Source organism: Diceros bicornis, chromosome 14, assembly GCF_020826845.1.
Source record: "Diceros bicornis minor isolate mBicDic1 chromosome 14, mDicBic1.mat.cur, whole genome shotgun sequence".
In the NCBI taxonomy this organism is placed as follows: Eukaryota; Metazoa; Chordata; class Mammalia; order Perissodactyla; family Rhinocerotidae; genus Diceros; species Diceros bicornis.
Genome location: NC_080753.1, coordinates 27,733,329 through 27,746,287, shown reverse-complemented (window position 1 = coordinate 27,746,287; position 12,959 = coordinate 27,733,329). Strand labels below are relative to the sequence as shown.

At 45.9% G+C, this 12,959-nt stretch overlaps 1 protein-coding gene across 1 annotated transcript in view; it reads left to right on the top strand.

Annotated features, from left to right (window-relative positions):
- Positions 1 to 12,959, top strand: part of TBC1D22B (TBC1 domain family member 22B) — a 69,093-nt gene that overhangs the window by 38,944 nt on the left and 17,190 nt on the right. Inside the window, exons 9-12 of the mRNA XM_058554461.1 lie at positions 7,748 to 7,854; positions 8,313 to 8,388; positions 10,736 to 10,863; positions 11,150 to 11,245. Of these exons, the coding sequence (XP_058410444.1) occupies positions 7,748 to 7,854; positions 8,313 to 8,388; positions 10,736 to 10,863; positions 11,150 to 11,245 (407 nt within the window). The remainder of the gene's footprint in view (positions 1 to 7,747; positions 7,855 to 8,312; positions 8,389 to 10,735; positions 10,864 to 11,149; positions 11,246 to 12,959) is intronic.

Genomic DNA, 12,959 nt, shown 5'->3' with positions numbered 1-12,959 from the left:
TTGAATTGTTTCTCTCTTCATTCCTCCTATAACTGCCCTAGGTCAGGCCTGGATTGCTGAGATGGCCAAGTGTGTTTTCCCATCTCCAGTTTTATCCCCTTCATACCCATCTTCCAAACCATTTAAACGCAGGTTTGCCCACACAGCTCCTCTGTTTAAATGCCTTCAGTGGCCTCCCCTCACCTACAGGTTGAAATGTCCAGGTTCTCCAGCTTGTTGCACAAGATCCTGTGTGATCTGCTCCCTGCCTCACCCCTTATTTCTCACTCCAAAATTGACATTTTTAATCTAAAGGCTTGTCCTTGCACCATCTCTTTATCTCCTGGGCTAATCCGTTAAGACTCCCCTTCTTCCTGGAAGCCTGCCCTGAGCCTTCCCTCCTGCCCCCGCCACCCCAATAGTACTTTCCATAACCTGCACCTTTCTTTTGTAGCACTTTATCACACCAGTTGTTGCCTGTGTATCCCTCCTGTCCTCTACCACCAGACTGTATGATTCTTTGAGGCCAGAGACCATTTTAAACATCTTTATGTTCCCAGTGCCGTCGTTTTGGTGTCCAAAACAGGCATTCCATACGTGTCTAGATGATTCAGAGAATGAAAATTTCATAACTTTGCAAGATATTCAGAAATTAGTACAGCTTTGCTGGGCTTGGCCACTGGAGGGCAGTGAATTACAGTATTCTGATACTGGGCCGAGTTAGCCAAAAGTTCTCTCTCTCCTAAGGGATGGAGTTGGAGTACCACTGCTCATTCAGCAAGTATTTATTGAGCACCCATACTGTGCCAGGCACTGTTCTAGGCACTGGGGATACAACCACAAACAAAGTAGACAGAAATCCCTGCCTTTTACTGCTAGGTATTCAAGGAAAATGAAAGCCTGTAGTCCCCAAAGGACTGTACAAGAGTGTTCGTAGCAACTGTATTCATACAGACAAAAACTGGAAACAACCCAAATATCTGTTAACCAGAGAATGGATATTCATACAGTGGAATAGTGCTCAGTAATAAAAAAGAACGCACTACTGGTAAATGCAACAACATGAAAGAAACCATCTCAAGAGCCATTGTGTTGAACAAGAGAAGAGAGAGATCAAAAAAAGTACACGTTGTATGATTCCATTTAAACGGAGTTCAAAAATGATCTATGGCTACAGAATTCAGAACAGTGGTTGACTCTGGTGGGAGATGGACTGGAAAGAGACGTAAGGAAACTTTCTGGGGTGATGGAAATGTTCTCTGTTTGGACTGGGACATTCTTTACACAGATGTATACATGTGTCAAAACAGAACTGTGCACTCATGTGTAGTCTACTGTATGTGAATTATGTGTAAAAAGAAATCCCTTCCACAAAGCTTAAATTCTGATGAGCGGAAACAGATGATAAATAGAAAAATAGGTAAGGTATTTGTTAGATTGTAGTAAGTGCTGTGGAGGAAAACTATGCAGGAGAGGAGGGCAGAAATGTGCCCTCTTGGCAGGAGTGGGAACAGGAGAAGGTTTTAAACAGAGTAGTCAGCCAGGGTCACACTGAGAAGACAGTGTTTGAGCAAGGTCCTGAAGGAGGCAAGGGGGCAAGCCATGCAGTGAATTTTTTGATAGTTAACACTCAAATTTTTAGAGAAAAGGAGTTGTTGTTAATAACTCCCCGCATTCCCAGGTGCCATGGACCCTGTCGCCGTGTCTTCCTCCTGAGCTGTTGTGGATTATACCCCGGCTCCATGCTCTCAGTTCTGGGAGGCTTCATTCTCCATCTCATATTCAGTTCTTTGTAGCTGCCCTGCCCATCCTGTTCTCTGTCTAGTGAGGTGTGGGGCCAAAGATGAAACTGGACAAACTTCCGTAGTAATGGTGGGTTTTCATTATTGTCTTAAGAGAACTTTCCTATTTTGCTTCTTAGAATGTAAACTTTATATTGAAGGATAACATACATTTTTAAAAGTACGTATATGATACATGCACAGCTTGATAAATTTCCCCTAAATAACCAGCACCACTATCAAGACATGGAACGTTTCCAGCATAGCAGACGTCCCCTTCTGTCCCCTTCTAGTTCCTCCCCCTCACCCCTGCAGGGGTAACTACTTTGCTGACTTCTAACACCTCAATAGTTTTGCCTATCTCTAAACTTTATATAAATTGAAGTATATAGTAAGGATATTCCATTTTCCATTTTAATGCTGTTATTTTGGAGGAAATTGGAGAGTGGGGCTGATGCTGAATTTTTTAGCACTCACTCACTTGGGACTCTAACCCTCTCCTCAAAATGCCTCCTGGCCCCGTCTTCATAGATAAAGCAGCCTCATACGTGGTAGGCAGTTGAGGAATATTCGAGGCTCTTCCCAGCAACAGACGTATATGTGGAGATAGCCCCGTCAGAGTGCAGAGCTGAGCTCCCTTCAGCAGACACCTGAGAGCAGTGTGTGCGTTTATGGGATGCCTAGTGCTGGATTTCCTACCAGGTAGGAGGTGAGTTCTCCAAGGGCAAGTTGTGGCTTGTCATCTCTGGGACTATAAGACCTAGCCTGCTCTCTTCCTGGCAGTGAGCCGAGTGGCACGTGCATGCGTGCTTGCTGGCACTCTCTCTCTCGTCTGACCCAAGAATAAGTGAGAAATTGTAACGGAGAAATTGAGGTAGCCAACATATTTAAGATGTTTGAGCCTAGATGAGGAGTCTCTGGGCAGTGGACGTTGGCATTGGGAGCCCTGGACTCCCCACAGCCTGTTTGTATACAGTGTCTTGGTGACATGCTGCCTGTCTCTGTGGGTGGTCTTTGGGCAGGTCCTAGAAGGTTACGTGTGTGTGCTGGACCGGGCCCTTCCCTTGCCCCCATAACCTGAATACTCAGTTTGAGCTCATGTAATCTGGTATCCTACAGCCAGCACCAAGAGGCTGAGTTAACAGGCACTAATGTTTGCTAAATAAAATTAAAAGTAATATAGGAGCCTGAGGAAAATAGAGAGAATTTGGTGGTATGTTGGTTTTTAAAATTAGTTGTAACCAGGGTATCATGACACAATGTCCGCCCAGGCTACCCCACACTGAGTAGTGTACAGCCAGAGTTCATGTTTCATTCTGAGTTAATCTTTACCTTTTAGTCACTGCCCTGATTGACTGGCACAGTGTCAGGAAGGGCTCCATGGTCAGCTGCTTCTCTGAGTCTTTGAAACAGCATGTCTCCTCTTACACAGTCTGAAACACAGTCCTCGTGAAACAGAACTGCCTCCCTGTGGGTCTCTGCTCTGCGGGAACCTCAGAAGGAGTCTTTCCTCTGACCTCCTCCCTGGAAGAGACCAACTCTCCTCACTCTCCTTTCTCTGCCCGGGTGGTTTGTCTTTCCCAGGGTTAGCCAAGGGCCCTGCACCCTCTCTCTCCATGCTAAGGTTTGCAGTGTGTCCTGGTCTTGGCTGTTGCCGTCAAATACTTGCCTGAAAATGAATAACACCCAACAATAAGTTTCTACAGCACTTGAATCACTTAAAAATTATTACATACACGTGTATGTATAGCAGATGAATTCCTTGACACTTTTCTTAAAAATGTATTTTTCTGGGTGAAATATTTGTTTCTATTTTATGAGGTTCTTTAGACCATATGGCCAAAAAGATTTATATTTTTCTTTTCTCGGTTTACTTTTGTGATCAGAAAATATTACGTAAGGTATTCTTATGAGTGCAGTTTTAAAAAACAGAGAGCAATCATGTAAGCTGAGGCTTTGGAAAATAGAAAGGCTGTCTGATGCCCTGAATCCTCTCGTGCCTGCCAGTCAAGGTTGAATCATTCTGACCCAACAGATCACAAAATCTAGAAATTGCCCTGCAATCACAGATGGTTCCTGGGAAGTGCCTAGAGCAGTGAATGGACAAGTTACTGTTGTCAGTTTAAGCAAAACCAGTTCTTCCCAAAGCTGTTGGGGAGTTTTTAAGGCATCTGTGAGGCTGATTTTAGACCCAGGACCTGGAGTTCTTAGAAAAAGAAACACTTTGCTGGAGCCACCACTCAAGTACATTTTATCAGCTAATAAATGGGCATGTTCTTGTCAAGCCCAGGGTGGGCAATTGGAGTTTTACAAAGAGTTTTTGAGTTTCCTCTTTTTGGATGCTTTGCCTCTTAAAATAGCCATAAAATATTCCTTAAAATCTCATTCCCTGCAGTCTGAGTCCTGGCTGCTGTGTGCTCTGTAATGACAACCAAAGACGCTGCCCTCATTGGAGACTGCGTTGCTGGCGTGGTTTCCCATTCCAGCTTCAATTATATGTTGAATTTTCTCAAGTGGATGTTTAATGATCCTTCTGAACAGACTGTTTATGCTGAATGAAGCCCTTCAGAGAGCATTTGGACCTCGCTTTCTCTACTGCTTTTTGCTGGTGCACTCAGCTCACAGTTTTTGAGTGAATGTGTGAATTTTATCCTCCCAGCAGGCAGAACACTAGAACTAAGCTCTCCTCCCACATTCTGAAATGCTTGTAAACTGTCCCACTGTCTGTGAAAGCAGAGGGCTAATGGGCAGGCCAGGCATAAGGGCAGAACATGAGAGAACAAGAGCCCCCGACTGGACGCCCCAAAAGAGGGTCAGCGTCTTGTCTGTTGGTCCCTTTGCTCCCTGACAGCTAAAGGTGTGGAATTGGTGCAGTTACTGTGAGCAGCGTCTTAACAACTTAAGACCTCATGTTGTTAGATTTTCCTCCTTAAGACCAAAAGGTGGAGATGGAAAGCTTTGAAAATTGACTTATTTTTAAGGTATGTTTTGGGATTAGGTTAAATTTGGCTGCAAATAGAGATCCAAAATAACAGCAGCTTAAAGAAGATAGAAGTGTATTTGTTCCTCATTTAATAACAATAATACTAGCTAACACTTACATAGTGCTTATTTTATGCCACGCACTGTTGTTAGCACTTTTCACCTATTAACTTATTTAATCCTTACAATATCCTGTGACGCTGGTAGGATAATACCACCTTAACCCATAAAGAATTGAGGCACAGAAGGTAAAGTCATTTGCCGAAAGCCGCACAGCTAGTGAGTGACAGAGCCAGGATCTGAGTTACACGGTCTGGCTCCAGAGTCTGTGCTCTTGACCGCTTGCTGTTCTGTCGGACAGAAAAGCCCCGGGCCGCTAGGGCTGATGCGGCAGCTGTGCCTTGTTCTCAGGGACCCAGGCTCTTTCTCCCTTGTTACTCTGCTCTGTGTGGTTTCCATTCCCAGTGCATTTCCACTGCAATGTTCTGGAATTATAGAATGCCCAAGTTGGGAAAGACCCTTCAAATTATTATGGAGCTCTGGCTCTGCATTTGGGAAATGTGTGGGAGTGGTTTTTGTCTTGAGCTTTCCTTGTACAACTCTGTTCTCTTAAAGAGGGAATTACTGCCCAGGATGGTTAGCGTGAGCAGCCACGCTCACTAAAAAGGAAAAACACTCTCTTCGTGCGCTGCTGAGAGCCTGGTCCTGGAGAGTGGTCTGGCGGTACCTGTGGGCTAGGTCAGCCTGAACCTGTGGCCCAGAGCAGCTCTCATACAGGGGCAAAAGGGACAGTTCCTTGGGGCATTGTGTGTGGTAGTGGGGGTTGGAGGCACCTGGACACCCATCCCCAGGGGACAGATCCGTGACATGGTGGAGGCACACGTGGGACAGTGACCTTGAGGCGTGTGCAGCAACACAGAAGGATCTTAGAAATGTAGTACGAAGCAAAAAGAAAAAGGAAGATTCTCAGCTGGGTCTTAGAGCCCAGTATCATTTAATTAAATTAATAATATATATATATATGGCCACCAAAGAAAATACTTCATAAGTGTTTAAGTTAGGAAAAAAAGAAGATGTATTTCTCAGAAGGATTTTTTTAACGTGATTTCTCAAATGGACTTGTATATATTATGTGAAATCTTAGTTTCTGCAAGCTTAGTAGTGTTTTCAAAAATATTCTTTATTCTTTTTTGGTGATAAAATGCAGGTATAGTCAATTGTAGCCCTTTTTTCCTAAAATAATGTGCATTTTTTTTCCTGATTATAAAAATTTATGCTTATTGTAGAAATTTTTAAAAGTCTAGTAAAGCTTGAAGAAAATAAAAATCTTTCATCCCTACCACCTGGGGAGTAAGCACTGTAAACCTTGTGATATATTTTGTCTTTCCTCTGTGCTTATATAAACACACATAAATATTATATGTAGAGTAGAGAGTAGACCGTAAATAATTTTGTACCTTGCTCTTTTCCCTTAACACTGTGACACGCTTTCCCATGTCATGACAAATTCCTTAAAATTTTCATCTCAAATAAACGATATTGTGCCTGCCATGTGCCAGGCACTGTTGTTAGCACTTTACACGTACTAACTGTGGCTGTACTTCGAGTAGGACTCTTAGGTTGTTCCCAGGATCATAGCTTTTCTGACAAAGCACCTCCCCTCCACCAACGGGTTTTTACAGCCCTTGATGTCCATTAAAAAAGGCTGTTTATACAGGATGAGGATCCGAGAGTTGTTGCTCATTGTCCTGAGAAGGTTCAGTTGTAGGTCTTAGTAATCATTCTCGTAAATGAAAGGGCTGGATTCTGAATACGTTTTGTTGGATGCCTGTGTCTGCAGCACAAGGGACTGCAGTGAACATCCTGTTTTCAAATTGGGGCTTGTGGGTCTGAGGAGAAAAGCTGCCTTTGACACAGAACTCCAGGGCCTGAACATTTCCATGTGTGGCCTCTGACAGGCATGCAGGGGCCTGTGGGTTGAGGTGGCCTGTCTTGTTGGGCAAAGAGAGCCTTTCTTACTACTTGCACCTTCCTGTAGCAGGAAGGAAACATCACATGGCCTTTCCCTTCTTCAGGCTTCTAGAGGACTCCTTATGTTCTCCGCACTTTCGTCTCAGACCTCAGTTGTCTGTATTACAGACAACTTCTCACTCCTGTTACTTAGTGTGGGATTTCCATGAGAAGCTAATAGATGGTCCTCTTTAAAGGAAGTCTCATGGCTAAAGAAGCTTGGAGAATGCTGGATAAGCAAGGTTGAGCAGATTTACTTAATGCAGAATTATACCTTATACCTTCTCAGATCCTTTTGTATGCTATAATCTTTGTGAATCTCCAAGATGGGGATATGTAATGCAGCATTTATCAACCATATTTGTCTATGGAACCCCTTTTTTCTTGAGTATCGTATAGGATTGATGTTTTGCAGAACCCATCTTGGAAACTACCAACTTGGTGAAATTAGATCCTAAAAGCTCCCACAGGTTTGGGCCATCTTCCTTCACACATTCATCTTCCCTTCTGAATGGTGAGGCTGTGGGTCTGCCTTGTCAGAATTTGAGGATTCCATCTTTAAAATAAACTGTGGGGGCTATCAGATCTCAGCTCTTCTCACTACATATAAGTGTGAGTGGCTAAGCTCACTGAATTTTTGAAATCAAAGGATTTTTCCAGACCGCCTCCAGGGGGCTGGATATAGCTTGTTGAACGTAAGGCCTGAAGTATCTTTTCTGAAACTGAATGAATAAACAGAGGAAGAGAAAGATATGTTGGACCCAGTGGAATTGGTGTGAGAAATGGCCTGTTCAGTGTTGTAATGAGATCCTCAAGAACTTTCCTGGGACACCTTGCCCCCCTGACAAGGGGAAGAGGAGGGCGGGCCCTTGTCCTTGGCATCAGGTTAGCCTGGCTCTCCTCTGGCCTTAAGGACCCCATTGAAGATACTAGATTTCATCTATGTCTATTTTTTAGAGAAGACGTCTCAACTTGCTTCATCTTTTGTTTTACAGAAGAGGATGTGGAGAACTTCGACGTGACCAATTTGTCTCAGGATATGCTGCGAAGCATTGAGGCTGACAGCTTTTGGTGCATGAGCAAGCTGCTGGATGGGATCCAGGTGAGCAGGTTCTCCCCTTGAGGGACGCCTGGGTCCAGGGCCTCCTGCAGGCCTTGGGTTCCTTATTGCTCTTCCGCATCAGACAGGGCCCCCACCAGTGTGGCTCCTCCTCTTTTCGGTTGATCCGTCTCTACCTCTTTCATTAGCTTTAGCTTTCAGCGGACAATGGTCTAGTGTCCCCTGGAGTCTCAGGAACTCTGCACGTTGCCCTGGCTTTGTCATCAGAGCAGGCCCCTCCTTTCTGCTGTGCACCCCGAGCCATGTGGTTTGCCTCCACAGTGCAGGGCTCTGTTAGGCTCTCCCCACACTCTGCTGTTCTGTGGATTCCTTTGTTCCTCGAAACACTGGCACTGGCTTTGGAGAAACAGCTTGTGCTTTTAAAGGTGTTTCATTGGACTCGGGGGGTGGTAGCATGACTGTTTGGAGTCCCTGTTCATTCTGGCTCACGTCATTTGCAGGATAACTACACCTTTGCACAACCAGGGATCCAGAAGAAGGTCAAGGCATTGGAAGAGCTTGTCAGCCGGATTGATGGTAGGTTCAGAGGAGGAGGAATTCTCTAGAAAAGCACAGTATGATCTGACACAAGCCACTTATGCTCGTGGGTCCCCTCCTCAGCCACTTTCCTAGCCAGGACCCTTTCCAGTTCACTCTCTGCTGTTGGCAGCACCAGCATCCTTCCGAATCTCAACAGGAAGGTGAGGTGAGAACTCAGCTGTTACCTCAAGTTCTTTCTCTCCTTAGTTTTCTGTCACCAAGTTCTGTCTGTTCTCCAGCATCTCTCCTCACACTCACCCTTTCTCCTCCATTTCCCTATCCACAGCTCTGGTCCAGCCATGCCTGAATTTCTGCACCTTCTTCCTAGAAGGACTTGCCTGCTCCATACTCTTTCCTCTTCTAAACCATCTATCACACAACCACATCTTTCTGGAGCACTGTTCTGGGTCACGTTCCTCTTCTACTCTGAAACCTCCTGTGACTTTTAGCATCAAGTCTGTAGTCTCACCTTGTCCTTCGTGTGGTGGTGTGACTCAGGACTCCTGGGCTTGACGCAGGGTCCTCGGGTCTGGCTGATACCCCAGCAGGACTTTCCATAGCCCCCTATGACCTGTGTGGGCTGGGGGAAATGAGACGTGGCTCTTCCTGAAGCAGAATATCTTTGAGGAACAGGAGCCTTGCAGTGATTCCTTGGCTCTGACTTGGAATCATGGAATGTTAGAACTAAAAGGCAACTCAGGAAGCCCGCCTATTGATGGATGAAGAAACTGAGGCCTAGGGAGAGAAGTCAGAGTTAAGTTTCATGAAGAGCATAGATCCTAACAGCGAGGTCTTCTGTTAGGTGGGATCTCTAGCACCAGTTAAGTTCTAAAGCTACCTTAGGACTCCACCAGTTACTACACGACAATAATTCTCATTTCCTGGTTTCCTCAGTCATGGATTTTCTGCTTCACCCAAGCTTTGCCTTCCCCTCCCCCATACAGAAATTGCATATCTTTTTCTTTTCTTTCCCAGCTTCTCTTTTCATGAAAACCTTCCCTGATTTGTTCCACTCACTCCAGCTCCTTTTATGACTTAGGATTTCAATCTTTCCAGCTCATTTGCTTATTTACAGTTATTTCCTATGCATCGTATGTGGGATGTTTTCTTCCTCTTGTTGCCCTGACCCAGCTGTTAGCCCTGTGGCGGGGCCCACCTCCAGCTCTCTTACATCCCTCACCTGGGTCCTGGAACAGGGCACATGCTGCCAGAGGCAGGGCTGCTAAGCTGTCCGACAGAGGCCGGTCATCAGTCAGGTTCCAGAGGGCAGAGGCTGTGGTTTCTGCCGCTGTCTGCCCTATCCTTGTTTTCTCTGCCCTCACAAATACCAGATAAATAAAGGCATAGTACTTAAGATAGTGGATTTTTAAATGTATATATCTTTACTGTTTCTTTGACTTATAGAAGTAATTCTTACTCATTACAAAAATTTAAACAATTCAGAAAAACACAAAGTAAAAAGTAAAAATGCTCCTCCTTCCTTAAATTCTACTCCCCAGAAATAACTGTTGTTAATAGTTATTCTTTCAAAAATTATATTAAGTATTTACCACATGCCAGGTGCTGTTGTAAGCTTTTATTTTCTCATTTTGTCATCCCTAAAACCTTCTGAGTTATGAATCATCATCCCTATTTTATAGATTAGGAAACTGAGGAAGATAGTGATTTTTTAAAAAATCTATTAAGCGTTATTTGAAGGGCCGTCATGTAGAACAGAGATCAGGTTTGTTTTGGGTTGCTCCAGAATATCACATAGACACCAAGGAGTGAGAGATTGGAGGAAGCTAGTTTCTGTTTAATACGGCGAAGCACTTTCTGGTGAATCACTTAATACGTCAGTAGGAGAGGCTGCCCTTGAGTGGAGTCAGTGAACCTCTTTCACTGGCAATGTTTGAGTCCCTGCTGGCTGCCATCTGTCAGGGATGCTGAAGAGGAGGTCCTCACCAGCAGGAGGATCGCCAAGGTGACCCCCAAGGTTCTTTTCCATTCTGTCTCCTTCTCTGATGAGTAATAAGGTCAAGCAACCAAGTGAACCTTATGTCTCCTGCTTTATGGCTAGAGCAGCCCTGTGAAGGAAGGCAGGCACCTAGAACATCATTGTGGGGTATTAAAATAGCTCTTCTGTGTGTGGGGCTGCATCAGTTATCCGTGGGGTGTTGCTGTGAGATGGTGAATCAAACACACCGTCCTATAGACAGTCAGATTCCAGTGTGGCCCCTCTCTGTCTGGCTTCCCCAGGGGGAGGTGGTGAAAAGGAATGGAAACTGCCTTTTTGGCTCATGTGACTTTTTCAGTCCGATCCCCTAGGTTGTGCCCCCAGGGCCAATGACACTTCCTGTTTCAGAGCAGGTACATAATCACTTCAGGAGGTACGAGGTTGAATACCTACAGTTTGCCTTCCGTTGGATGAACAACCTGCTTATGCGGGAGCTTCCCCTTCGCTGCACCATCCGCCTGTGGGACACATACCAGGTATGAAGAGATCTCCTGCCCGCTCCACGCCAGGGTGTCCCTCAGGCGCCCAGCCCCCTGCCCTGGGGTGGAGTTTAGCTGCTCAGAGGGTCCCCCACCTCCTTTCTGCTTCTGTGACTGCCTTAGCCTCATGGGCAGGGCCTCTGCGAAGTCTTTACAGGCTTCTGTTTGCCCAGCCATGAGAGGGTGCTGTGCTGCTTTCCCACCTTGCAGAGGATTGGAACGGAGAGGACTAGAGCCTGGTGCTCGGACGGGCTTGACCTAACTCTGTTCTTTCCCTTCCCAGTCTGAGCCAGAAGGGTTCTCCCACTTTCATCTCTACGTGTGTGCAGCCTTCTTGATCAAGTGGAGGAAAGAGATCTTGGATGAGGAGGACTTTCAGGTGAGTGGCCAGAAGCTCAGCCTGGGCTAGAGATGAGCATCAGAATGGGAGTCATCCGGTTAGTGGGGCTGCACAGATAGAAGGTTTCTCAACAGCTGCCTGGCTGGGAAGAGGAGAGGAGAAAGGAGGCTCAGAAGAGGTTGCCCCTCCCAGTTGACAGGAAGTCACTGTGGCCCAGAGTTCTTCAGTATGAAGGGTCTTAGTGGCAGAAAGGCTGCAGAGCAGCTGGGCAGGCCTAAGAGACCTTTCATCTGTTCATTGACAAGAGTTGTTGAATGCCTGCCACATGCTAGGCACTGTTGAAGGCGGAGGATATATGGGGAAAAAAAATAGACAGAGATCTCTGTTCTCACAGAGCTTATGTAGTAGTTGGGGAGAGATTTATGGTAAACAAACGCATGGTAAATTAAAAATGTTAGAAGATGATAAGAAATATTTGTTTAAAATAGAGTAAGATAAAGAGATTATTAGGTGGTAGAGAAGGGACAGGTGGCAATTTCAAATAAAGTAGTCAGAGTAGGCTCACTGAGAAGGTGACATTTGAATGCAGGCTTTGAGAAGGTGAGGGAGCGAGCCATGTGGACATCTGGGGAATAATGTCCAGGCAAAGGGAATGGCCAGTGCACAGGCTTTAAGGCAGCAGCGTGCCTGGGCTGTTGAAGAAATCGTGATGGTGGCCAGTGTGGCCTGGAGCAGAGTGGTCCAGGGGAGGAGTAGGAAGAGATGAGGCCAGAGAAGTCACAGGGACCAAGATCATGGAGGACTTTGTAACCACTGTCAGTGGCTTTTACTCTGAGTGGAAGGGGAGCCATAAGAGGGTCTTGAGCAGAGGAGGGACATGATCTGACTTATATTTTCAAGGATCACTAGTTTCTCTGTAGACTGTAGGTGTGGGCAAGGGTAGAAGCAGGGAAACCACCCAGGAGGCTATGGTAGTCCCCCAGGTGAGACATGAGGGTGGCTTGGACCTGGATGGTGGCAGCGGAGGTGTGACAAGTGGCCAGATCTTGGGTATATTTTGTATGTAGAGCCAACAAAATTTCCTGATGAATTGGGTGTAGGGTATGACAGGAAGGGATGGGTCAGGCTGACTGTAGTTTATGAGAAGGCTGTAGGAGGAACAGGTTTACGGAGGAAAATCAGGAGTTCAGTTTGGGGCATGTCGAATTTTAAATGCCCTTAGACTTCCAAATGGAGATGTAAAGCAGACAAAATAAATCTTAGGAGTCTGGAGTTTGAAAGAGAGAGAGATCTGGGCTGGACATATATGTTTAGGAGCCTTTGGCTAGATAGTACTTAAAGCCAGGACACTGGGTGAGATCTCTAAGTGAGTGTGAACACTGGAGAGAAGAGGACCAGGCCAAGCACTAGCACAAAGGGCTCTACACGAAGAGGCCGGGGAGAAGAGGTGGACGGAGCAAAGGAGGCAGAGGGGATGACCAGTGAGGATGCGGCATCCTGGAAGCCTTGGGTGGGGACGTGAAGAAGACTGAAGGGCATGCGTTAGGTGGCGGAATGCCAGGCAGCTGCTCCGGGGGGCCCAGGAAAGGGGAAATGGAGCAATGGGGATTGAGGAGACAGTTTGCCAGACTCTACGGTCCACAGGGAGAGAGGCCTGGAGATTGTTCATGGTCCTTATCTTTGGGGGCAGCAGTGGGCTTTTGTTTTTCTGCTCTGCATCTTTCTGAACTGAGAGGTTTTTTTAAAATGGGCA